General features: G+C 41.0%; 1 protein-coding gene and 1 non-coding gene across 2 annotated transcripts in view; both read right to left on the reverse strand.

Moving 5' to 3' along the window:
• KPNA3 (karyopherin subunit alpha 3) overlaps positions 1-26,897 on the reverse strand; it is a 76,917-nt gene that overhangs the window by 32,593 nt on the left and 17,427 nt on the right. The window contains exons 2-6 of the mRNA XM_056132758.1: positions 12,842-12,886; positions 3,117-3,206; positions 2,957-2,986; positions 2,816-2,868; positions 2,589-2,684 (exon numbers count right to left, since the gene is read on the reverse strand). Of these exons, the coding sequence (XP_055988733.1) occupies positions 2,589-2,684; positions 2,816-2,868; positions 2,957-2,986; positions 3,117-3,206; positions 12,842-12,886 (314 nt within the window). The remainder of the gene's footprint in view (positions 1-2,588; positions 2,685-2,815; positions 2,869-2,956; positions 2,987-3,116; positions 3,207-12,841; positions 12,887-26,897) is intronic.
• On the reverse strand, positions 5,940-6,082 carry LOC130041003 (small nucleolar RNA SNORA70). Its single transcript, XR_008795037.1, has one exon. It is a non-coding gene; the product is annotated as a small nucleolar RNA SNORA70 (small nucleolar RNA).

A 26,897-nucleotide genomic window follows, 5' to 3' on the forward strand; every position in this document is an offset into this window, starting at 1 on the left:
GTGTGTGCGCGTGTGCGTGCATGTGCGCTGGGGAGGGGGAGGGGGAGAAGGCTATCGGAGGCAGAGGGGAAGTAAAAGCAGAAACAATGAGAAGAGACGTGCCGCCCAAGAATGAGAGCAGAAAATATGATCTGCTAGTCTAAGTGCTTTGGTAAAATACTAAAACTGAGGCCCTTAAAAAGGGAAACAGAAAGACATCAAATTAAATTATAAAGCCAAGGAAAATAGTCTAAGATATGTGTGTGTGTGTGGGGGGGGGAGGAATATTTAAAAAATTCATTAGTATAAGCAATAACAAATGAACACCTATTTTACAATTCCTGCTGTGTGAAATATTTTGTTATGTACCATTACAATTCCTCTACAATTGCCAAGATTTTGAATATCACGTATCTGAAGCCCAAAGCCCAAAGCCACTTGGAATTTGGTCAACAGAGAACACGGGATTTAAACAAGGTCTGCTTGGATTCATGGTCTTTTATATTATAACATAATTTCATAGGACAAACTCATAATGTCTGATTCAAATTACCAACAACTCGCTGTTTTGCTCTGGAGTATCATTATACAGGGTTATACATACTTTGGCATGTTTTCTGTCTCTGATACCCACACACGGAAGTCTAAGCTAAAGGTCACAAACGGAAAAGGAAGGAGTAAAGCAGACCAAGAACAAAAGGAAATCGCAAAAGGTGGAGACAGAACAGATTTTGAAAACAGCCAAAACACAACTTTTACTTATTAGGTCAATCTTGTTATAGAAAATAAAGAGGAGCCGGACCCTAAGATGCCACCCACGAACACCCCCCCCCCCCCCACTTTATTAAACTCCATAATAGTCACGATCCCAGAGACACACAAACAAATCTTGGAACCAAGTGGCTCTTGGCAGAATGCCTCCTTGCATTAGGCCACCCCAGATGGGGAAAAGGTGTCATCCCTCCACCTATTCCCAGGGAAGCCCCACGGCTGCCATCTTCCAGAGCTCATTGGAAAAATGCAGGTATGGGCCAGCAGTGACAACACACGCTGGGCCTCACCACAGGGGAGGAGCCAGTCCTTCTTCGCCCCAGCCCTGACGAGACCTCAATATGCTGCCCATGAATGGCCTGCCCCCCACCATGGTCATGATCCCAGAGACACGCAAACAAATCTTCACAAACAAATCTCGGAACCGAGCGGCTCTTGGCAGAAATCTCTCCAGACCCAATTATCAAAATTTTAGAATTTCAAGATTGCATGGCCACTCTTGCGGCCACGCAACATCATATGCTACTCATAACCAGCAATAGAAAACAATCTGTCTAATGTTGCCTTTTCGGTAGGTCTGTGCGTTGGGGGAAAATTCCAAATAATAATGGTGGGACTAGTGTTGAAATACTGAATGTAATCAAAGTAGAGAGAGAGTAAAGTGGAGCTTATCTGCCACACAGGTAGGGGAAGGGGTGAGATGGGGGGTATTCTGGGGTTTTTGGTGGTGAAAAATGTGCACTGGTGAATGGGTATTTGATCATTGTATGACCGACACACAAACACAGAAGTTTTGTAACTGTTCTCACGGTGATTCAATAAATAAATTAAAAAAAAAAGAAAAGAAACACAACTTTTACTTAGGTCAATCTTGTTACAGAAAATAGCTGTGTTTTTGTTTTTAAACAAGCGCTAAAAGGTTTTTGGAGGAATAGCTGTAGCACGTAAGGGAACCAGAAACCTTGGTGCAACAGCAATTGGCTACTCATCCTTATCCAGTCAGTTGAAAATCTCAGGTAACAGTGTGTAGAATACTCTATAGTTCAGTCCAAATGCTCTTGAATGCAAAACCAGAATTCGAAGTATTTTGGAGTTCAAACTCATATTCTCCCTAGTTAATTCAAAGCTATAAGGTTTAAGATATTCTTAAATACTACTATTTCTAAACATCAATAGAAAGTAGGGCCAGTACCTAAACTAAATTAATAAATAAAATAAAAAATAATCTCAAGTAAGTGTTTTTCCCTTTTTCATTCTGGGTATGAAAAACTCTGGGTATGCATAACTCTCCTGATTTTCACTTTGCCACAAATGAAAAAGCATAGTGTTGGATAACTGGTGTGACCCAGAGATGGAGTCCTGTTAAAGACTTTGCAGAGGCTCAGGGGATCAGCTGAAATATTTCCAGGGTAAGAAAGAGCGGCTCAGTTCTGGAAACCATTCATGTTGACTCAGTCATGAGGTTAATCTATATATAGACTCATAAGCAAAGAGTGACTCAAATACTATTTGAGTTGTTCTAAAATATAAATTAAAAAAAAACCTAACAAAATCAATAAATATGTGAGAGAAATGTCAGAATAATCATTAAACAGAAACCGAACTTTTTTTAGCTTCTTCTCAAACATAAGGCTCATAAAATAAAAAGAACTTTTTTTATTGTGAATAAGAAAACTACGATATGAATAAGAATCATGAATAAGAAAATTATACTATAATACATGACAATTGAAAAATTACAATAAATGCAAAACCAAGTCAAATTCACTGGTTAAAATAACAATCCTAAAATTTTAATTACTTGGAAAAAATGAAGAGGGAATCAAATTAATACTTACTTATCATCCCTTTCTAGACATTTGACTAGAATTGGTAAAATCCCAGATTTTATTAGGTCATCAATTGGTGGATTTCTGTCACTGGATAATAGCTTTCTATAAAAAAAAATACTAAAAATTAATTGCTATAGTTTTCCAAGCACGAACACAAATAACAATGTCATAACTGTAAGCTGTCAGACATCCTCGGCACAACAAACTGCCACTCTGGACAAAGCGGTATTCACCTTGCAGCCTGCACAGCGCTCAGCTGGACCACTGGGTTATCACTTGTGGCATTCTGCAACACCAAACGCAAATTTCAGAATATTTTTTTTCCAAAACTCATTTCAAAATACTTCAATGAGAATATTCAATTAATAACATACCTGCAATATAGCTTCTAGTGTTACATTTTGCTTAAAGAGAAAAAGAGACAGTTTAGCAAAGAGACTATAACAAAATTGTCCTTACATTAAAATTAAATCTTCCAGTTATTAAAAAAATGACTCCTATAAAAAGCACGTTTTTAGAAACAAGGAAACTTACTGCTTTAAAATCAGCATCAACATCTGAATCTTCCAAACTCTCTTCCTGGGGAACATTTCTTTTTTTCAGTAAGTGTTCATCTCTTTTGTTCTGAAAGGTAACCAATGATTAGCTAAGACGTCATGAAGTAGCTAATATTCCCTATAAAAGGACAATATGAATTAAATGTGCATTCTACATACTATGCCTCTGGTAACAATTAACTAGATAAACCCAAATTTGCCATTCTATGAAAAAAATTAGTTTGCACACTTCAAAAAAATATAGATGAGCAACTATCAAGTTGAAGGACAAAATGGGAACAAAATTGTATTATCTAATCCTGGGTTGCATCTTGGATTTATAAAGGACTTTATTGAGAACAGGTAGCCAAATATAGTTCCATCTATGGCTTAGTAGGAATTTGTCTATGTTAATTTGGCAAGTACACTGCTGTTACATGGAAAAGTACATAGCAGTAACAAAGAACCATGCCACCAATTTAAATGGTTTAAAATAAATATATCTATATGTATTTTAATTATACATATAGAAACTAGGAAAAATAAGGCAAAAATAGGAAAACACAATAACTGAGGTAAGTAGAGTGATGACACCATCATGATGAGTGACTTTTGTACTATTTTTGAAATCCTGAATTTCAAAATGTAAAAGTCCATGCATTGTACTTGTTATTTTTAATATACTTGGAATTCATTCAATAATAAAGTTTAAAAAGTTTACTTAACAGCTATAAAGCAAAAATAATGTATAACCTGGCCCTATTTTCATTCTGATTTTTCCAGAGCTTGAATAATCAACCTTCCAGAGGTCCTTTAGGTTCCATTCTTCCAGACCTCTTCGATTTCCCAATTCAATCAATCAAAGCATAAATACCACTAAAATTTCCTATGTACACAGATACTCAATTCAGGCATAGTGTTTTCTCATGCCGTATCATGTTTGCAGTCTCTTCTGGATAGACACCCTTAGAGTGGTAAGAAAGTTTCTTTCTAGTTCTAATTTGATGCATTTTTCTTTTGCCTTTTTAAAAGCATAACTGAGTGCTTAATTATGTCAAATTTTTACTTCTTTCGCATGTATGGAAATGCACATATAATTTTAACATGTCATTTATAAATGTGGTAAACTGATTTGCCTGTTAAACTTAAAATCTTGCAACATTAAACTTATAACCTTGCCAAGTCCTGGATAGACTCTTCCTAAAATTTAAAAATATATCTTCATTAATGGGTTCATCTTGCTACTGTTCTTTTTTAACCTAAGCTCCTAGGTGAAACTGATTTGCAAGCTTTTTTCTGTATGCGTTTTTCAGGCTATCTTGCCCACTTCTTTGGATCATGGTTTTGTAGCCTCAGTAAATGAGTCACAAAGTATGATGGCCTTACCTTCTCCGAAATCATGTTAACAAAGCTGAATGTTTTGAACATAAATGACTTCTTTAATTATTTTTCAGTTTGCTTTAGGCTTCCAATTTCTTGAGTGAATTTATATATTTTTTTCTGCCAGGAAATGCTGCGCTTCTACATTTTCCGATTTATTGGCGTAAAGCTACTCATCGTCATACTGCATACTACTCGCCCAAGAAGGCATGACTTTCCTTCTCCTGCCTCTTCGACAGTCTGATGCTGCACTGATTACAGGTGCGGTTAAGTGACTTGATTTGGCAATGGGATATTAATCAAGTGGACATGAAAACTGCTTACACATCCAAGCGTGTCCTCTCTTGCTATGCTGACAACACTAAAACCAAGTGAATTCTGAGCTAAGCATGCTGTAGGGTGAGGCCGCGTGAGGACAATCAAGGGCCTATGCAACAGTAAGAGACTGAGGTAAGGGCTGGGGACAGTTCCGGGAGAGTGCGCCTGCCTTGTAGTAGAGAGGCATCTGCAAGTAAGAACCTGGTGGGACCAGTGCTTGTGACCAGGCAGCACCAAGAAGTGTGCGACCTTGAGTCATCACACCAGGTGGTGGTGGGGGGCGAGGAGGGGGGGGAATTGCTTTTTTTAAAAAAGAAACTGGAATGAGATCATCTCAGATCACTCAGTCACCAGCTAAGCTACCAGCTGACCAGAGGAGCCCAGGAAACATCAGCTGAACTAGTCCAGACCAGAAGAACCACTCAGCCAACCCGCAGAATTACTAGCTGAATTAAGTGACTACTCTCTCAAGGAATTTAGTTCGAGGGAGGCTTATTATGCAGTAAAAACTGACAAGTCAATTTTTAAATATTACATTATAACCAATGTTTTAAAGACACCTGACATGCTTTTTAACTGCCTTCTGCAGTTCAATCCCTGGCATCACATGTGGCCCCCCAAGCTTTGCCAGGAGTGATCCCTGAGTACAGAGCCAGGAGTAAGCCCTGAGCATTGCTAGGTGTGGCCCAAACCACCCCATCCTGTCGCCCAAAAAGAAAGAGCCCAGTTTGAGACTCAAAAGACTTAGGGAAAAGGGGTTCCCAAATGGACCTTCCTCTCCAACACCAACATTTCTGAAATGACACTCCTGCCAGGCAGTGTCTGTTTACCCTTTAGTGTTTTTTTTGTTGTTTTTTTGTTTTTTTAATTTTGGTTAAGTTGGATTTATTCTGAGGCTGGGGGAGGGGTGGTCCCAGCTGGGGTGCACAGGGGTGCGCAGGGATGCTCCCCACTTCTTGGAGACCGGGAACCTGGACACAGAACCTGCATCACACACCACCTGCTGACAATGGACACGATGGACCTCGGCCACTGCACGCTGATGCTTCCAAAGCACCTGTGTAGCCACTTCGAGCCTAAGACAGAGGCAGAATAAGAGCACAGAAAACTGTCCACTGCAAAGGACTTTCTCCAAGGACCCTTAGAACAGCCCCGACACGCCACAGTTTTGACACAAACACTGCCAAGAAGGCTGCTCGTTGTTTCTGCAGCCACTGCAACTGAGCCCCACAGGGCAGAAACCACAGTGGGGACTACTGGCTGCAACCACTCTTACAACTCATATCTCATTTATATTTCGGAGATTCTGCTTTAGTGTTATATTTTGGTTAAAATTTTGCTAATGTTAAAAAAAAATCGTCTAGGGGAAAAGGCAGCTCAGATAGAGAAGGGAGCACCAAATAAAGGGTGTTGGGAGGATCCTTCCAGCATGGGAGAAGCATGCTGAAAGTAGACTACAGACCAAACATGACTGCCACTCAATGCCTCTTTTGCAAACCACAACACCCAAAAGGAGAGAGAGAACAAAGGCCCTGCCACAGAGGGAGGGTGGGATGGGGGTATTGGGGGGTGGGAGGGATACTGGGATCAGTGGTGGTGAGAAATGGGCACTGGTGGAGGGATGGGTAATTGATCATTGTATAATTGAAACACAAGCACAAAAATTTGTAAGTCTACAACTGTACCTCATGGTGTCTCACTAATAAAAATTAAAAAAAAAATCATTCTGGCTCCACAATGGATGCTTTCTTAGGATTTCCCCTTTTTACTCTAAAGTACTAATTTAGGGGCTGGAGTACATTGGGTAAGGCACTTGCTCTGCACAGTGCCAACCCGGATTTGGTCCCCAGCATCCTGTATGGTCCCCTGAATACCACCAGAGGTAATTCCTGAGCACAAAGCCAGGAATAACCCCTGAGCATCACTGGGTGTGGCTCCAAAACAAACAAAAAAGTACCAATTTAGTTTCCTAATTGAAATTTTAGTGAGACTACAAACTTGCTTGCATTTATTAATAGATAATGGAAGGAGATTCCTGATATGCTCTGCACACATTCCCCCAACAGTAATGTTTAGTGAAATTTTTATTATAATTTCACTACCAGGACACTGACATTGGCATAGCCTACCTACCAACTTCATTTCCATTTCCCATCTTGCCAGTATTCACTGTGTACTGTGTGTGGGGGGGGGGGGGGGGGGGAGGGGAAGGGACTTAGGCAGAGTACATTCTACACAGTTTTGTCACCTGTATAGCTCCATGAATCTACCTCCAGTATCTTTATATTTATATTTAATATCTTTATATTAAAAAGTTCCGGGGGCTGGAGCAATAGCACAGTGGGTAGGGCATTTGCCTTGCACGCAGCCAACATGGTCAACACGGGTTCGATTCCCAGCACCCCATATGGTCCCCTGAGCACCGCCAGGAGCAATTCCTGAGTGCATGAGCCAGGAGTAACCCCTGAGCATCGCCGGGTGTGACCCAAAAAGAAAAAAAAAGTTCCAAAACAGAAAATGACCTCTCTTAGCTCATATGTTGGGCATAAATACATACATAAATATGTTACCCAAAGCCACAGGACCTAAGAACTGTTCTACAGAATGAATCTCCCAAGGGGGTGGATGGAAGGGGACCTGGGCATGCTGGTGGTAGGTGTGGTATTAGAATCCTGTATGCACGAAACTCTGCCATTAACAGGACTGTAAATGACGATGTCTTAAAACAAATGAAAAATAAAGTCTGTGATTCATTTTGTTTTTATATTTTTAAATTTTTTTTTGTCTACAGAAGTACTACTGTTATAACACTATTTGTTGAAAAGACTCCACTGAAATACTTTAGCACCTTTGCTCTACCAAAAACTTAGTTTCGTGTATTTGTGTGGATTTATTTCTATGTTCTATCTTCTGGTTCACTGATTTATGTGTCTATCCTTCTGCCAACACCACGGAGTATTTATTTCAAAACCATGCTACTGGGTGGAGTAATTACTCAAATTTTTCCTTCAGTAAGGATTGCTAGAATAAACTATCTATGGATTTAAAAAAGTCTTCTCAGATTTTAGTAGAAAATGCATTAAACCAGTATATTATCTGAGAATAGAAATCTTTAATATGCTGAGTCTTTGCTGCTCCAATTACTGTTTTTTTTTAATTAAAATTTTCTTATCACTAATCTTCAGTATTATTAAGAACTTTTAAGTAATTAGCGTTACATCTCTACATGTAACTATCAGGACTCCCTCCACTAAGAACCTGATAGTCATCCTTCTACTAAAAAAGCTGCAAAGACTGAATACGAGTTAATGATGTTTGCCTTACATGCAGCTGATCCCAGTTCAACCCTTGAATATGGTCTTGAGTAATGCCATGAGTAACACCTGAGCATAGAGCCAGGCGTAGCCCTGTTCACTGCACAAACCCTCCCTGCAAAATATAAAGTCTAGCTTAAGTCTGATTTGATTTCTTGTTAACTAGGGAGGAGGGATGGACCACACACAGCAGTGCTCAGGAATCAGAGTCAGCTTGCTTGTGTCTGTGTGGGAGGGTGTGCTCCCCATGGTACTAGGGGGACCAGAGAATGCCAGGGATCAAAGCTGCATGCAAGGCAAGCACCTTATCCTCTGAACTATATCTGCTGTACGGGGGGGAAAAAAAACCCTCACAATTTGTTTTTAGCTTTTGTGTTTTGCTATTGAATAATAAATTCTTCTAAATTTTCTTTGGATTGACTATAAATGGTTCAATTCCTGGCAGCAAACACCCAAACACCACCAGGACTGACCGCTGAGCACTAAGCAGGGAGCAGTCCCCAAGCAGATAATCCGACCATAAAGACGGGAGAAGTTCTCTATAGTTTTCTGCACCTCCACAAAATCGCATCCAAACCAATGAGGCTCTGACTGCAGGTTCGGTTCTGTTTTGAGAAGGGTTAACTTTCAGCTGCTTGCTTGGGGAACTCTGAGATGTGAAATAAGGAATTGCTTAAGACTTCTTTTGTTAATTTCACTTTTGGTCTATTTCTGGAACTAAGGGCAATAGCTGGAAAGAAAAAAAAAGTTTTCCAAAAGGAGGGTGCGGTGAGGAGTATGGGCCAGGGCAATACTGAGTGTCTCCAGTGCGCAAACAAATGTGATCCTCAGGTGCGACTATGGAGCATTCTGCATTTGTTTCCTTAAAGAAGTACGTTTCGAGGGAAAAAGAGCTGAGTGATTTTTTTTCTCCCCGAAAGGGGATGGTAGGTCAAATAAGTTGGGAAGCTCTGAACTTCCATTCCCTGCAATGCTCAGGGGGCCATATGGGATGCCGGGGATTGAACCTAGGTTGGATGCATGCAAGGCAAGCACCCTACGCGAGCAGTATAACTCCGGCTCTAAGGTAAGCAATATTCTAAAAAGAGATGCACTCTGACAATCACACTTGCTTTGCATGTATGAAACCTAAAGTTCAATCCCTGCTGAGAAACCAAAAGCAAACAGAAACAGAAGACAGCACTATAGAAGGAAAATCAAAAATCAAACATTAATAAAGTGAGTTAATTTAGATTGAAGCACAGCAGATGGACTTAAAAGCTTAAAACATGGAGAATTCTCAATATACCAGAACCGATAGAAGGGTTTTCGTTTTCATTTCAAACAGGAAAAATTGGTCTTCTCGGCGCATGGGACAAAAGCAGCCCCGAGCCTTTGCCTCTTCCTCTTCGTCCCCAAAGCTGTACCCGTCTTCTTCCCCACCCAGCCTTTACCCTCCCACCAAAGCAGGTCCTGTGGGGGCGTGGCTTTGGTAGAAGTGGGCGTGGCCTAATTTTCGGCGGGCAGCCACTCATGCGGCCGCTGGTAATTTAGTCATACCAAGAAATCTACTCCCCATACCTACACACCAACATCAAGAAACAACGCAAATCCCCACCACGTGGGGAGGACGATGAAAAGAGTCCAGAATCCTCCATAGGTGCTACTCACCTAAGGGACCTCTCTGACAAAGAAATCAGATATGAAGTCATGAAGATGTTCAATGAACTCAATGAAATAGACAGATATCCAGTAACATGACAGAAAAAATCCAACATGAAAAGTTAAAGGAAAGTAAAGGTCCACATCTGGGGATAGCTAATGCTAGATAACAATAAATGAATAATTCCAATGAGAGTCATGTGAAAAAAAAAGCCACACACACAAAAAGGGTGCACATCATTCTATTTCTATAAAGCTAAAAATATGCAAATTAATCTAGACTATATTGTTAGACATCAATCAAGGTAATGTTCAATAATGGTCACCTTTGGGAACAAGTGGAAAGTCAAAGGGGCTTCAGGCTGTAGGTAATTTCCACTCCCCTCTTCGACTCTCCATCTCTCTTTTGGGGAGTGGGAGCTACACCTGACTATACCCAGACCTTACCCCTGGCTCTGAGAGCACGGATCACTTCTGACAGTACTAGGGGACCATAAAGAGTGCTGGGGATGGAATCAGGGCAGACTCAGAGCAAGGCCAGCACCCTACCCACTGTACTAAGGCTCCAGCCCCTCCATCTCTCTTTTTTGTTTTTGGATCATACCCAACTGAGCTCAAAGATCATTCTGGGTAGTGCTAGGAATCATATTTGGTGCCAGGAACTGAAGTCAGATCGGCTGCAATGCCTTACCTGCCTCTCTCTCTGGCCTTTTTTTTTTTCCTTTTTGGGTCACACCCGGCAATGCACAGGGGTTACTCCTGGCTCTGTGCTCAGGAATTACCCCTGGTGATGCTCAGGGGACCATATGGGATGCTGGGAATCGAACCCGGGCGGCCACGTGCAAGGCAAACGCCCTACCTGCTGTGCTATTGCTCCAGCCCCGTGGCCTTTTTATTTTTTAAGTGAAAGGAACACAGCAGATGAGAGCAGACCTATGTAGTCTACCACTTGAGCCATATCCGTGGCTACAAAGTTCTTTTTCTTGATGTAGGAGTTGGTTACCCAGATGCAGTGACTTTGTGAAAATCCACCAAACTGTACATTTGAGATGTGCTGACCTTTTTCTTTTTCTTTTTTTTTTTTTTGCTTTTTGGGTCACACCCGGCGATGCTCAGGGGTTACTCCTGGTTCATGCACTGAGGGATTTCTCCTGGTGGTGCTCGGGGGACCATACGGGATGCTGGGAATTAAACCTGTGTCGGCCATGTTGGCTGCGTGCAAGGCAAACGCCCTACCCGCTGTGCTATTGCTCCAGCCCCCAAAGATATGCTGACTTTTTGCATGTATATTAAATAAGAAGAAATAAAATAAGTCCAAAATGTTACTTCCAAGGAGTTCATCTTAATTTATTAAGCTAAGACTTCAGGTCATTTCTATGGTCCAAAATACCCAAGAACCTGATAAAACTTGAAAATATGACTGTAAAATCGCTATTGTTAATACAAACAAATTCATGAAGAAATTAAGAAATGAACTAACACCAAATCTGTACATTTAATTTAAAAAAAAATAGGGACAGGAATCTAGGAGAAAGGATTCTAGGATCTATACACTTACGAATGAATATACTATCAATTTTGGGGAAAAATTCAAAACACAATCAATGTGGCTATTAAATGAATACTTTTAAAGTAAATAAACACACATGTCTACTCAGTTCCAGTAATTCATGATAAGAGTGTGAATTCTTAGAATCAATATCTTCCTTCTCTCTAAAACCAAAGGAATTTTGGGAGTGAATTATATTAAGAAAAGGATCTAACCTAACACAAACAGAAAAGATTTCAAAGTAACTTTCAAATCTACTTTTTATAAAGATTCACATACAGAAAGAGAACCAATTATGTGTAGGACTCTAACTGGCAAAAACTTTTTTGTTGTTATTTTGTTTTTGTTTTGGGGCCACACCTGGCAGTACTTAGGATTTTCTCCTGGTTCTACACTCAAGGATCGCTCCTAGTGGGACTCAGGAGACCATATGTGGTGCTGGGATTGAACCTAGGTTGACCGCATGCAAAGCAATCACCCATACTATCTCTTCAGCCTGCAAAAATATTCTCTTCAAAGTGCTTTGAAAAAAAATCTTATAAAAATAACTCTATAATTCTTTTAAACAAAGGAAAACATGTTATGTTTTTTAAATAGCAATGTATGTTTTTAAATAGCATGTTAGTTTTTAAATAGCATGTTATGTTTTTTAAATAGCAATGTATATGTATTTTAAATAGCAATAGCTTTCAATTAATAAGATATAAAGCTGTTCTTTGTTTTTTTCAAAGTTTCTTTATAATAAGGTATGTAGAACTTTCTCATGAAAAGGTGAGGAAACCAGTGCAGAACATAGTCCATAGAAAGTAAATAAAGGGAAAAAAATAAAAGAGCAGGGCTGAAGCAATAGCACAGCCTGCAGGATGTCTGCCTTGCACGCAGCTGACCTGGGTTCAATTCTCAGCATCCCAAATGGTCCCCTGAGCACCATCAGGGGCAATTCCTGAGTGCAGAGCCAGGAGTAAGCCCCGTGCATCACTGGGTGTGACTCAAAAAGCAAAAATAAAATATAAAAGAGCAACTGTATCAGCTGTGAGAATTTTGACGATGGTGATAAAGTCCCCTCCATAATACTTATACTACCTCAATAAGGGCTGGAGCGATAGCACAGGGGTAGGGCGTTTGCCTTGCGCACAGCCAGCCCTGCCGAGCCGGGTTCGATTCCTCCGCCCCTCTCGGAGAGCCCAGCAAGCTACTGAGAGTATCTCGCCCGCACGGCAAGTTAAGTGTGATGTACTGAATATGCCAAACACAGTAACAACAAGTCTCAAAATGGAAACATTACTGGGCCCGCTCAAGCAAATCGATGAACAATGGGAGGACAGTGCTACAGTGCTACCTCAATAAGCAGAAGCTACTGTTAAGTATACACTATTATAAACTAATTATATATTTTATGCTATTTGATTTTCAGATGACCTACTAATCTGCTATATATTTTCACTATGCTAATGAAAATCACACAAAATTTTAGCATTAGAAAAATATCATCACTTTTTATTCAGGGCAAACCAATCTTACCTTTCGCAGTTCAACTGTTACTTCATTTCTGTGTCTTCGCATCGTCTAAAAAGAAAAACAGAGATTACACATATAAATACAGTAAAAATTTTAATTGCTGGAATTGCACACAAAGACTAATGGTTAAAGCATATGATCATTTTAACACAACACCAGATTCTGTATTCTATTTTATTTAATACTTCTTTTGTTATGGCATCTCTCTCACCTTTTTAAAATCACAGTGATAAATCACTTTTTAGGGGAAAAATGCAAAAAATGCCATGTTTTTCATTCCTAACTCAAATGCCACAAGGCTGTGTGTAGCTACTTTCTCATACCAACAGGCAATTCAACAAGGAACCTCTGGCATCCAAGAATTTAACTCTGTTCAGCTCAATTCTGACACTATCAACCCAGAGATGGCTCAGATTTTGTTGGCCAAGGTTTCAGCCTCTGTAGGCTGCCTCCACTGCAGGCACCATTCACAAACCCAGGGTGTTACCTGAGCTGCCAACCCCCAGGTCACAAAGTTGAGGTGCTCATAACTCCCTCCTCAGCTTCAATTATTTTGCTACAGCTGTGCACAGAATTCAGAAGACCAGCTTATTCACTAGATCACTTAGTTATTTCAAGTATAATATTTGGAAACAGCTAGCTGGAAAACATACAGGAAGGAATGAGTTTATGTTTTCTCACTACTCTGAGTACATGTTTGTATAAGTAATATTATTTTGTTAAGCTTGTTTTATTATAAAATAGTTGCTCATAGTGAAAGCTCTAAGGAAAAAAATCTATTGTCCTCACTTATCTCTAACAATAAAAGGCACCCTATTCATCCAAAAGAATCACAGAGGTGCGACTCAATGGTAAATCAATCGCCCTGCATGCATGATAGTGACCTTTGGCATATCAAAATCGACTGTGTGCAAGCCTGAAGACCAAATGTACGAAATCCTCAAAATCACAATAAAGGGAAGGCAATGGGAGGAAAGCATCATATATGTGTAAATGGCCAAATCACCTAGGTCAGTTAGAAACAGATACCAAAGCCACAGCTAATCTGTATGATGCGATACCCTTTGAGTTAGTCATGAATCATTCCAAGTTTGCATTAAGAAAAAAGCTCTGTCTTGCTCCTCATCCCTCTGACATTCTTCCCAAGTGATCTCATCTACTCAAGTTTTCAATTACTGTTTGATGACCACTCCCAAATATCTATCTTTAGTTCAACATTCTTGCCCAAGAGCTCTACATCTCTAACTATAAAACTCACTTGCTCAACAAAAATTTACTCAATTCAAGTAAAATGCACCAGGCAAGATGCCTGCAATGAGGATACAAGTACAGAAGTTGGTCTGGACAGCAGCTGACGAACTGCAATTTGAGGCCCCAATCCAGCAGGCAGTCTGCTTTTATAGAATTCAACCAAATCTGTTTTCACATTTTCGACTGAGTATATTATAAATGATACTAAGTGTCTGCACAAAATCCTCAGTTTTGTGTCCTGGTCCCCCAAAAAGAACTATCTGTTCTTTCAAGAAATTTTTTTCCCCATTTTAATATTTCAAGCTGGTCTGTAGAAAAGACAGTAATACAAATGTATTACATACTAAGACAGAAAAATAAAATTCTTTACCAGAGACATAATCAGAACATCAGGAAAAGGCTATCTAAAAGATCAAAGTATGTGTTTGCTGTGTATGTGTGAATTTAGAGGACAGATAATGCAAACTCAGTATGCTTACAAATATCTACATTTTGCTCTTGAGAAAAAAATCACGAACCTCTTATTATTCCACAAATATTCCCAGTATTAGGAAACAGTAAGACACTCACAATAACTCAGTCCTGGGATATAATCCATTTCTCCTCTTTCTCCATTCTTCTAACAAGTCAACAAAACAGGATTTAAAGCTAGTCCTCCGCCAGGGATCACTACAATACCCTCCTGACCAGGCTCTGGTACCTGGAACTGGTGAGAAGATACTTGTTTGGTTTGGGGGCCACGCCAGGCTGTGTTCAGGGCTTACTCAAGGTTCTGTGCTCAGGAATTACTGGCCCAAGGCATGCAGTGCAAGCCACTGAACTCTCTCCCCTGCCTGAGGGGGTTCTTTTTAAACGCAAACCTATGTTGTCCTTCTCTTGAATAAAACTGCTTACAGAAGTTTTTTCATTTCCTGAATTCTCCAACCCACCCATAACACTGTGGGTGAAGCCCCAAAACTAAAATAAATAAATAAATAAATAAATGTGTAAATTAGGCATGAGAACGTAATGTACAGTAAACTGGCTAGTAATTACTGTATATATGAAAGTTGCTAAGCCTAAATCTTGAGTTCTCATCAGAAGAAGAAAAATTTTTATTCCAAAACTACAACGAAATATTGTACCTACACTAATATGCTAATTCACCATGTATATACAAATGTGCAATCATTCTGCTGGACACCTGAATCTGAAAAACTGAAAAGGGTGAAACGGGGGAGGGGGGTTTGCTTTCCATGAGGCCGACCCGGATTCAATTCCCAGCATCCCATATGGTCCCCCAAGCACTGCCAGGAGTAAGTCCTGAGTGCAGAGTCAGGAGGAACCCCTGTGCATCGCTGGGTGTGACCCAAAAACAGTTAAAAAAAAAAAAGGTTGAACCAGTTAAAATGAACGTGGCAATAAAACTGATAAGCAAAGACAATTCTAAGTACACGCATAAGCCCTCAAATAAAACCACAGCAATGAAGCAGAGCAAATATAAAAATCTGTAAATAAAAAGAAATTCCTGAATCTTGAATATCTGAAATGAAATGCTGAAAGTGTATACCAAATACATGGGAAATCAATCCGGAAAAAAACACAAGATACATCAGTAAAAATTATGATAGGGGCCTGGGAGGAGCTCAAAGGGCCAAAAGTATTCAGGGGACCCCAAATAGTATCCCCAACTGATGGCTCCTCAGCGTCAGGGGGCATGGGCCTGGGGTCCTAGGCAGTCTCCAGGAATACCAAGTAAGCAGCATGATTTCACCAGCCTGAGCACCAAAATCACCAGACCCTCACTCTCAGGTCCTGTATCATTGGGGAGCGGAACATGACCTAACAAGGTAACAAGTGAAGCAAAGCAAACATATACTGCATAACTCTGGGTACCAGGCAAAACCTTAAGTAATTTGGAAAGCAGATCTAGTGAGGGTTTTTTTGTTTGTTTTAAAATGCTGTAAGACACAGAATTAAAAAAAAAATACTGGGGACAGAGAGGTAGTATGAGGGTGAAGGGGCTCACCTCGCACATGACTGACCCTGGTTGGGTACCCGACATTAGATTCCCCGCAAGCACTGCCAGGACTGATCCCTGAGCACAGAGCAGAGCTGGAAGTAAAGCCCCAAATACTGCTGGATATGGACAGAAAGCATAACAAAAACAAAAAAATACAAAACTCCACTGTATGTGATATACATACATCGATAAACAAAAAAGCACTGAGAAACACACACATACAAATATGCTCAATAAACAGACGTATAGAACAGGGAGGAAATCAGAAAGAGAACTCAAGGAAACTACATTACATTTGGCCTTTGGATCACATACAAGTGAATTTTACATGTGCATGATTAAAATTAAACTTTAAATAAAAAACAATCCCAATACGTAAATGTAATGAACCTAAATGTGCACCCAATTCGTGGCAGAGCTACGCCACCTCAAGTCACTTTCCAGTTTGTGGCATACCTGACCTCATGGAACTTTTCAACACAGTAACTTGACTAGGATCTCCAGTCAGCCTTAACTACAAGAGGAGTACCAAAAGAAGTCTTAATCTGTTTCCAGTAATCCTATTAGTGGTTTTACAGATAGCTATTCTGGGACTGCCTATAAAGGGAAGGAGCACGTGTGATATTCTATCACTCCTAACCTGTCCTAATGATCAGAGCATTTATAAAATGTAAATATTTGATATTTGAGTGACATCAGCTTGGCAACCAAAGGAAGAGAGAGCATCACCTGAGTAACCGATCAGAACATGAGAACTACTCCCGGAAGCCAGCCCATCAAAAGATTTTGGGTCCTCTAAAAAAAGCCGGTAATGACAAATAACAGTTCTGGAACCTTCAATAAAGGCCGAGCATCAAGTAGAGCTGTGTATAAAAGGATGAGTCGAGCACTGACAGAGACACCTGTGCACGGGACAAGTGAGTATCACAAGCAAGACTGCAGTCTCCAAGGAGCTCCAGAGTGCATCCCGATTCTCGCCACTGAGCAGCAACCAAAGGCCAGGAGCTTGTTTCGACTGGCGCAAGCCTAGAAACCAGAGGCACCTGATTCCTCAGTGGACGTTGGGTACCTGGATCTCCTAACACAAAGTGTGGGTTGATTTTTAAAGTTTGGGAAACCACATGAATCAAAACCAGAGTGATGTATGATGAATAGGATCTTGTGTAGATTGACTACATGGTGCAATACTGTATGAAATGCAATCAACAATGCTGAATGGTATATGCACAATCGTGTTGAATCCTGCATCTAGTAGATTGGCCACTACACTTAAGATAGAAAAATAATTTTAGGTTAGGATAAAATGTACACCGAAAAATGCTCAGCATCACTTACCATCAGGTAAATGCAAATCAAAACAAGAACGAGAAACAGGCACACATGACAAAGAACAAAAACAACCAGTGTTGGCATTGATGTGGGGAGAAAGCAACCCTCATCCACTGCTGGGGAAATACTGGCTATTTCAACCATTTTCAAAAGTAATCCATACACTCCTCCATATGACCCAGGAATTCCACTTCTCGACATCTACTCCAAGGGCTTAAAAACTATTCAGAAAAGACACCATTTGTAAGAACCAATTTGCTCTTTTACATGTTTTTTTTTCTTAAAACTTTTACTAATAATAGGAACAACTTCCTAATTACTTTAATAAGAAACTTAATGAACTTGGAATTAAATGTAGATCTGATACATTTAGCTAAAATTCAGCCTTTTAGGCAGAGCTGCAGACCAATGGAACAGGGTGGAATATCCATACACACAATGCCAAACGTATGAACACCTAATCTTTGATAAGGGAGCAAGAAATGTGAAGTGGACAAGGAATGCCTCTTTAACAAACAGTGCTGGCATAATTGGACAATCACATGCAAAAAAAAAAAAAGGGCTTAGACCTTGACTTAACACCATGCACAAAAGTCAGAACAAAATGGATTAAAGACCTCAACATTAGACCAGAATCCATAAGGTACACTGAAGACAAGGTCAGCAAAACCCTCCAGGATATTGAAGCTAACAGTATCTTCAAATATGACATGCCACTGACCAACCAAGTGGAAACAGAGATAAACAAATGGGACTATATTAAACTAAGAAGCTTCTGCACTACAAAAGACAGTGACCAAAATACAAAGACAATCTACAGAATGGGAAAGAATATTCACCCAATACCCATCCGATAAGGGGTTGATATCAAGGATATACAAAGCACTGGTTGAACTCCATAAGAAGAAAACATCCAACCCCATTAAAAATGGGATGACAAAATGAACAAAAACTTTCTCAAAGAAGAAATCCAAATGGCAAAAAAGCACATGAGAAAATGCTCTACATCATGATCATCAGGGAGATGCAGATTCAAACAACAATGAGATATCATCTCACACCACAGAAACTGGCCCACATCCAAAAGAACAAAAGCAACCGGTGTTGGCGCAGATGTGGCAAGAAAGGGATCCTCCTTCACTGCTGGTGGGAATGCCGACTGGTTCAGCCCTTTTGGAAAACAGTATGGACGATTCTCAAAAATTTAGAAATTGAGCTCCCATTTGACCCAGCAATACCACTCCTGGGAATATGTCCCGGAAACAGTCGAAATGACATCTGCACTTGTATGTTCATTGCTGCACTGTTCACAATAGCCAAAATCTAGGAAAAACCTGAGTGCCCAAGAACAGATGACTGGTTAAAGAAACTTTGGTACATTTACACAATGGAATACTATGCAGCAGTTAGAAAGGATGAAGTCATGAAATTTGCAAACAAGTGGTTCTACATGGAAAAGTATCATGCTAAGTGAAATGAGCCAGAGAGGGACAGACATAGAAAGACTACACTTATCTGGGGAATATAAAGTAACAGAATGGGAGACAAACACCCAAGAATAGTTAAGTACCAGAAGGTCTGCTCCAGGGCTTGGAAGCCGGCAGCACATGCTGAGGGGAAAAGTTATCTCAGCTAGAGAAGGGAACACCAAGTAAAGGGTGTTTGGAGGACTCGCTTTGGATGTGAGACGCACATTGAAAGTAGACTATAGACCGAACACAATAACCACTCAATACCTCTATTGCAAACCACAACACCCTAAGGAAAAAAGAGAGCAAAAGGGAATGTCCTGCCATAGAGATGGGGTGTGTGTGTGGCGGGGGAGGCTACTGGGTTCATTGGTGGTAGAGAATGGCACTGGTGGAGGGATGGGTACTTGATCATTGTTTAACTGCAGCCGAAACATGAAAGTTTGTAAGTCTACAACTGTACCTCATGGTATTTCATTAATAATATATATATGTATATATATACACACACACATACATATAAAGAAAAAACAAAAACAAAATGAAACAAAATGCAGCCTTTGAAATTTAATTAAAATACTTTGATCTGGGGGAGGATGGGCATATCCAGTGGTACTCTGGGATCTCTCCCCGTGGTGCAAAGCAGGTACTCTGCCCACAGAGCAAAGGGCTGCTGCCAGGATGTTTTAATACACAAAGGTCTTTTAAGGAGAACTTATTGTTGACACAGAATTTCAGGTGGTTCTTGGAGCTGGAGTGACAGGACAGCTCAGAGGGCGTTTGCTTTGCATGTGGTTGACCCCATTCGATCCCCAGCATCCCATACGGTCTCCAGAGTATTGCAGGGAGTAATTCCTAAGTGCAGAGCCAGGAGTAAATCTTGACCAACACTGGGTGAGGTGTGGTTCTAGAACCACTAGAGTCCTCTGTTAATGCCAGGTTAAGAATGTCTATGGCAGGGCCAGAGGATGGCTCTGTGGTAAAACCTGCAAGGACAGGGCCATGAGTTCCACCCCCCCATAATGTCCAGCTGTGATCACAATGGAGTGTGCAATCTTTGGTGCACTACCAGGTATGTGAGATTACTGCCACCAAGGTCTGGACTCTGGGGAACACACTGAAGACCTGTGCACACACTGTGGTCAGGAGTCCAGCCCCAGGGGAGCACCACAGCCTGAGTGTGCTCAGCCACCACAATCGACACAGTGCAAGGTCAGGCAAGTATGTTTCTAAGCGCCACAGCTGAAGTGTATGAGCAGAACAACCAGGTGTATGCAAGCCCTGGTCATTCCAAAAGCAGGAAAAAAAAGGGGGGGAGGGGGATTCATATAACAAAAATAATTTCAGAATATAAGGAAAGGAGGAAATTTTAAGTGGTGATAGAAATGTTCTAAAACTGAATTGAGGTGACAGTTATAAAATTATATTGCTTTTACTAAAAATCATCTTTACACTAACAATGAATTATATGGTATGTAAAATAAACCTCAATAAACCTTACAAGTATACCGAACAATACAGACACTTAAATACTTGTTTGGTAAACTAAAGACCGCTTTTCTAAATATACTAACTGAAGCAAGTACACATATTTCAATTGGGGAGAAAAAGGCAGAAGGCTATAAATACAATAAAATTACCTTCTCCAGTGGGAGAGAGTGAAAAGCCAACTGACATCATGCTGATACTCCCAAGATTGTCACCAAGTACAGATCTATGCTGCTAACTATCTGTGACAAGCTGACTTCTGAAAACCAACGGAAGCCACATCGCAGTGCAAAGTTGTCTTTGATGTGTTAAAAGAAGGCTAACCTTGAATTAAGAATTCTAATAAATATCACCGCTTTAGAATAGTCAGTCAATAAATTAATGGATACTGGCGAACCAATGCATTACAAGAAATGGACCTCACCTACATATGTAACCACAATGCTTCATAATATACACGTATATAGTGTGTGACACACACAAAAAGGACAACTGGGCACATATAAAAACTATATCTAACAGTGATTACTACTATTATGTTTGTAGTTTTTAAAATTAGTAACTTTTAAAAATATATAAGGTTAAAGCAGGAAATGAGTGCACCAATAAGAGTCCCCAAACAAATTCAAACATAAACGGAAACTTGATGATATTGCAGACCAGTGAGGAAAAGACAAACTATTCAATAAACAGTGGGCCAAACAATTATCCATGTGGAAGGAAAAAAGTGAAAGGGAATACCTACTATATTATTATACAGAAAAATACTTATTCCAGATGGATCAAAAACGTGTAAAAATGATACATGATACTTTTTAAAGAACCACTATCTTTATGATCCCTGAGTGATGAAAGATTTATTACTTTTTTGGTGGGGGTCAGGACTTGCAAACAGTGCTTAAGGTGCGAGGGGTCTCTTCACTGTTTCTCAGTCAGGCCAACGGTTCAGTCAAAGGTCTAAGACACAGTGATGCCCAGGCCTGAAGTTCTGGGGCTCACCAGGGACACCCTGGCAATACATGACAGCCACATACACCTTAACCCTCAATTATCTCTCCAGTCCAGCAGGAAATTTCTAAAACAGGACACAAAGGGACCAGGGCCAGAGCAATAGTACAGTGGGTAGAGTGCCTTTGCACGCGGCTTTGCACGCAGCTAACCCGGGTTCTATTCCCAGCATCCCATATGGTCCCCTGAGCATCGCCAGGAGTAATTCCTGTGCAGAGCCAGGAGTAAACCATGAGCATCACTGGGTGTGACCCAGAAAAGCCAAAAACAAAACAACCCCACAGGACACAAAAAATGCTGAAGAAAAAAAATTCAATTTTTTCAATTTTTCTTCTTTGAAAGAAGCCACACAGAATGAAAAGACAAAACTGGAAAGAGTGGAGTTCATGCCCAATTCAATCAGCTTAATCAATGGCTGAATAAATAGCAGTACTCCTACATTATGTATATATATATTTTTAAAAACCTGGAAAGATATGAACAGTGAATAATAAATATTAGAATATTTAAGTATTCATATAAAAAAGAAAAGACAATAGGAAAGAAAGGATTTCCTGAAACACAAAAATGTAAAAACACAAAAATGTAGTAAAAAATGTGGGGCACAAATCAACTCTCCATAAAAGTCATGAAAACAGAAATCATATCAAGCACCTTTTCAGATTACAATTTCAAAAAGGTAGAAATTAATCATAAAAATGAAACTGTGAAAAGCTCCAACACTGCAAACTGAACAATTAACTGTTAAAGAGTGGGTCAAACATGAATTCAAAGAAGAAATAAAAAGATTCACCTAAGCAAATGAGAACGAGACACAAAGTATCAGAATCTTTGGGACACAGCAAAAGGAGCTAAGGGGGCGGGTCACAGCATACACGAGTACACCAAGAAACAGGAAAAACTTCAAATAACCTAACCTCAGTTTGATAAACTAGGAAAAGAACAATAAATGAGTCCCAAAGTAAGTAGAAGGATGAAATAAAAAGGTTCACAAACCTATAGCTGGGCTCAAAAGGAAAAAGAACAAAAGTAACAAACGGGATCAGAGATGAAAGGGGAGAAATGAAAACAGATGACTCTGAAATACAAAAAATCTAAAGCGGATACCATGAACGAACAACATGAATACGCAACGAGCCATCAAACCTGGAAGAAACTCATTTCTAGAACCACACAACCTCTGAAGACTGAACCAGGAGAAAATACAAAATCTGAATAGTCTGCCAATCAGTAGTAAGGAAACTGAAACAGTAACTAGAAAATTCCCCCCTAACTGATCTCCCTCCCCCGCCCCCTCTTTTTTGGCAGTCACCCCCACAGGCCACCCCTGGCGCCATATAATCTCATCAACCGCCATGATCCAGAGACTCAGTATAAATCTCTTGGAAGAGAGCACAGAACCATACAACAGCCATGCTGCCGGACCCCACAACAGGCTGTTTCACTCAAGGAAACACCTTTCACCCCCAGAGGAGGGCGGGTGAGGTCCCTCCCTGCCCCAAGGGACCCAGCCCCGGCAGCCAGAAACCTCCAGAACTCAACCACCGCCAAGCTCCCTCGGAAGGGCCTCATGCACGAGGGAACCTATCCCTGGACATCTTTCTTAGACTTTACACCACCAATATACCAAGAGTAGCACACCACATTTGAAACAGTAACTGGAAAACTCTAAAAGTAGAATTTTAGAAGGTTTAAAGTAGAAGGCAACCAATATTAGGGGGAAACACACACACACACACACACACACACGCAAAAGCACACAAGGTTCAACCTTTAGCATGTTACTAATCTCTTATAGAAGGGTTTATGGCTCCTGAGTGAAATACAACAATCTTCACACACCTTCCTCCAAGAAACCTTTTTTGGATCCCTGATGAACACTGAGTAAACATCCTCATCAAAATCTTGGTGAAACTGAAGTCAACAATGTATCAAGAGGATCCTACAAATGATCAAATGGGATTCATTCCGGGATGCAAGGTTGGTTTTCTGTATGCTAATCAATCCAGGGAGTATACCAGTTCAACAAAAGGCAAGAGAAACAGCACCATCATATTCATTGATGCAGAGAAAGCTTTTGACAAGATTCAGCACCCATTCATCATAAAAGCCTTGAATAAAATAGGGATAGAGAAATGTACCTCATTTACAATAGCCATTTACAACAAACCACAGTCAACATCATACTCAAAGATGAAAAACTGAAAGCATTTTCTTTGAGATCAGGCATAAGGCGTTGCCTGGGGGACCATATGTGATGCTTGGGATCAAACTGGAGTTGGTCTAAGGCGAGCACTTCAACCCTTGTACTATCTCACCAGCTCCAGTTGTTTTAAATCCTTAACCTTCACTTCAGACTTGCCTCTCAAAAAACTGGAAGTGTAATCAGCAGTTTCCGTATTTAATAGATCAGGGTGCTTTGATGCAGACTGAACTTGGAGACCGCTTAACTCAGAGCAGAGTGTAATAGGAGAAGAGGAAGAGTTTGAATTGATAATAGGGTTGCTACTGAGTTGTAATTGCACCAGTTGGTCTTTCATTTCTTTTGTTTCTCTGTATACTGTAGATGATGAGATTATTTGGTATTTCACTCAATATGATACCCTCCAGTTCCAGCTTAGTTGCAGTAAACTGGAATAACTGCATAATATTCCATTTACCTTTTATCCATTCATCTGTCATTTGTTATTTGTGTTGTTTCCATATCATGGTTAGGTAACAAGTACTGCAATGAACACAACCGTGCAAGTATTTTTTGAATTAACGTTTTGTGGGGTAGATGTCAGGGGCCACACCAGCAGTACTCAGATATTGCTCCTGTCTCTGTTCAGAGTTCACACACGATGGGGTTAGGGAGCCTGTATGGGGTGTCGAGAATTAAACACAGGTTGACCACGTGCAAGGAAAGTGCCCTGCCCACTGTATTAGCACTCCAGCCCTGGGAGATTTCTCTGTTTGGTGCCTTAGGACATGCTGCAGAACTACTCCGGACTTGGTTCTGGGATCAGGTGCAGGACTTACCACATGTGAGGCAAATGCTCTGCCATTTAGTCTCTTCCTTCTTCTCTCCTTCCATCCCACCCTCCCCAGTTTTTCTATCACCGGTCATTGAATAGGCTCCTTTGTCATAAATTAACCTCATAAAGCTGAGGCTTTATCTCTGGATTCTCAGTTCTGTTTCATTGGTCTGAAAGTCTATTCCAGTACCATACACTTTTGATTACTATAGCTTCATAATACAGTTCAAAGTCAGCACATGCAGTACTTCCCATCTTTTTTCTCAGAATAACTTTGTCAAGAAGTGGAATCACTGGCTTGTATGGGAGATTTTTTTTGTGGGAGGGGGTCAGGGGCCTTGGAACTGCAGATGTGCCGTACTTGTGGTATTCCCATGATTGTGCTCAGAAGTAGCTCTGGGTCAGATGGAACTCAGAAACCAAGAAAGAAGAAAATGAGACCCCCCCCACCCCCCAGTCCCCCAGTCCCCTGCCAGCCTCCGGAACTGTATCATGGGGGTTTGTTACAGACACGGGCCAAATCCATAATCTGGTGGGTAGGGTGCTTGCCTTGCATGTGCCTGGCCTGGGTTTGATTCCCTCCACAGACCCCGCCGACCCCCTTCCTGCCCCCTCAGGGCTGCACATATGGTTGCCCAGAGCCCCACCAGGGTGCTTCCTGAGTTCAGCCAGCTGTGCTGAACCCCCAACCCTCCTCCCTCAAAAGACATAAAGGATGTTTTCGTGCCCTGGTGTGGAAAAAGTTGAGCCAGTCCTCCAGTCTTCAGGCATTAAAGGGAAGGGCCGGGAGTGGCAGGATAGTGGTAGGGCACCTGCCTTGCACACTGTTGACCCGGTTTGATCCTGGTGCCCCATATGGCATATGATCTCTGAGGCCTGCTAGGAGTGATCCCTGAGTACAGCCAGTGTGCCTCCCCTCCCCCACCACCAAAAACGAAGTCACAAAAACCAGTTAGTGAAAGGGAGAGGAAGACAGTGATAGAAATAAAAATGGACTAAGTATGGTATGATTTTATGGGATTGGCCTTTCCCACAGCTGGGCAGAAGCATGGGTCCTGCAGGTCAGAGAGAGAGACAGAGATTCTGACAGTTGTGCACCATTAAAGATGATCGTGAAGATGACTAATGTCGACTGAACACCTGCACCCCGCACTGTAATGAATTGTTTTCTTAGTAGCCCTATGAGGCATTATATCTTCGTTTATAAAGATGGGATAGAGTGCTAATAACATTCCCCAAAGTATCCTTACGTTTGAGTTGAGCAGGAGTTAGACCCAGACTTCTCATTGCCGAGGTGTTTTCAACTGCTGTGTTGTTCCATATTCAGTGGATTTTGAATTATTTACATTGTTCTTAAGTACTAGAGGGGAAAGTTGTTTAATAGGACTTTTCATTGCTTTCTAATTGGTGGTGATTGTGTCATTAAATATAATAGAAGTGTTAATCTAGAGTGGATTTCCAGACCATTAACAGCAACATCATTATTACTAGATCTTGGTTTAAACTTTTCTTTTTTCTTTCTTTTTTTTTTTGGCCATACCAAGCCGTGCTCAGGGCTTACTCCTGGCTCTGTGCTCAGGTAAGTTTAATTCTCACTCCAAAATTGGACTGCGAAGGGGAAGGAGAAAGGGCAGAGAAGGGGAAAGGAACAGCTATTACAGCTATTACCTCTTATGGGTAATAGAACCTCAATTCTAACCTCAAACTTCCAAAGCTGCCTCTTTGGAAACCTTTCTAGACTTCTGTAGATTTTGTGCAAAAGTCTCTGAAGCCCTCTTCTCCATAACCTCCTTTCTCTCAGCAGAAGAACAGGGCTCCCACTTGATTAAGGAAACAGAACATATGGGACTAGAGAGACAGTACAGTGGGCAGGCACTTTCCTTGCACGCAGCCGACCCGGGGTCGATCCCCAGCATCCCACATGGTTTCCTGAGCACCACAAGGAGAAATTCTTGAGTACGGAGCCCGGAGTAACCCCTAAGTATCAACAGGTATGTCACCCAGCCACAGCTACACACACACACACTCAGAAACTGGGAGTGGAGATGGGTCGGGGTGGCTGAGGTTATCTGTATCATCCTTGGTGCTAGCACAGGCACTGAACACAATCCCAGTAGCTTTGTTGTCTGAGTCCCCTTGTGCCAAAATCTCTGACTGCATTACAATTAGGTGTGTGTGAGCACGACAACTAAGATGATGTGTGAGTGCTGAGGACAGAAGCACCATCCTACAAGCCTCCAAAAAAGCCGACAATACTATGGCATGCTACCCCGTGAACACCCCAACAAGGCCAGTGTGTGTAGGATCCCAGTCACCCCCCAACATCAGTAAAGAAAGAAAAGGCAAGGGGGCTCTGAACAGACAAGGACTTGGAGTGAAGGTATAGTGGGCAGGGTGCTACCTTACATGAGGCCAACCCGGGTTCAAGCCGGCACTGCAAGAGTCCCCCAGAGTCCCCCAGGAGGAACCCCTGAGTATCATGTTCCTCTTGTTTC

This window comes from Sorex fumeus, unplaced genomic scaffold (genome assembly GCF_029834395.1).
Source record: "Sorex fumeus unplaced genomic scaffold, SorFum_2.1 ptg000095l, whole genome shotgun sequence".
NCBI lineage: Eukaryota > Metazoa > Chordata > Mammalia > Eulipotyphla > Soricidae > Sorex > Sorex fumeus.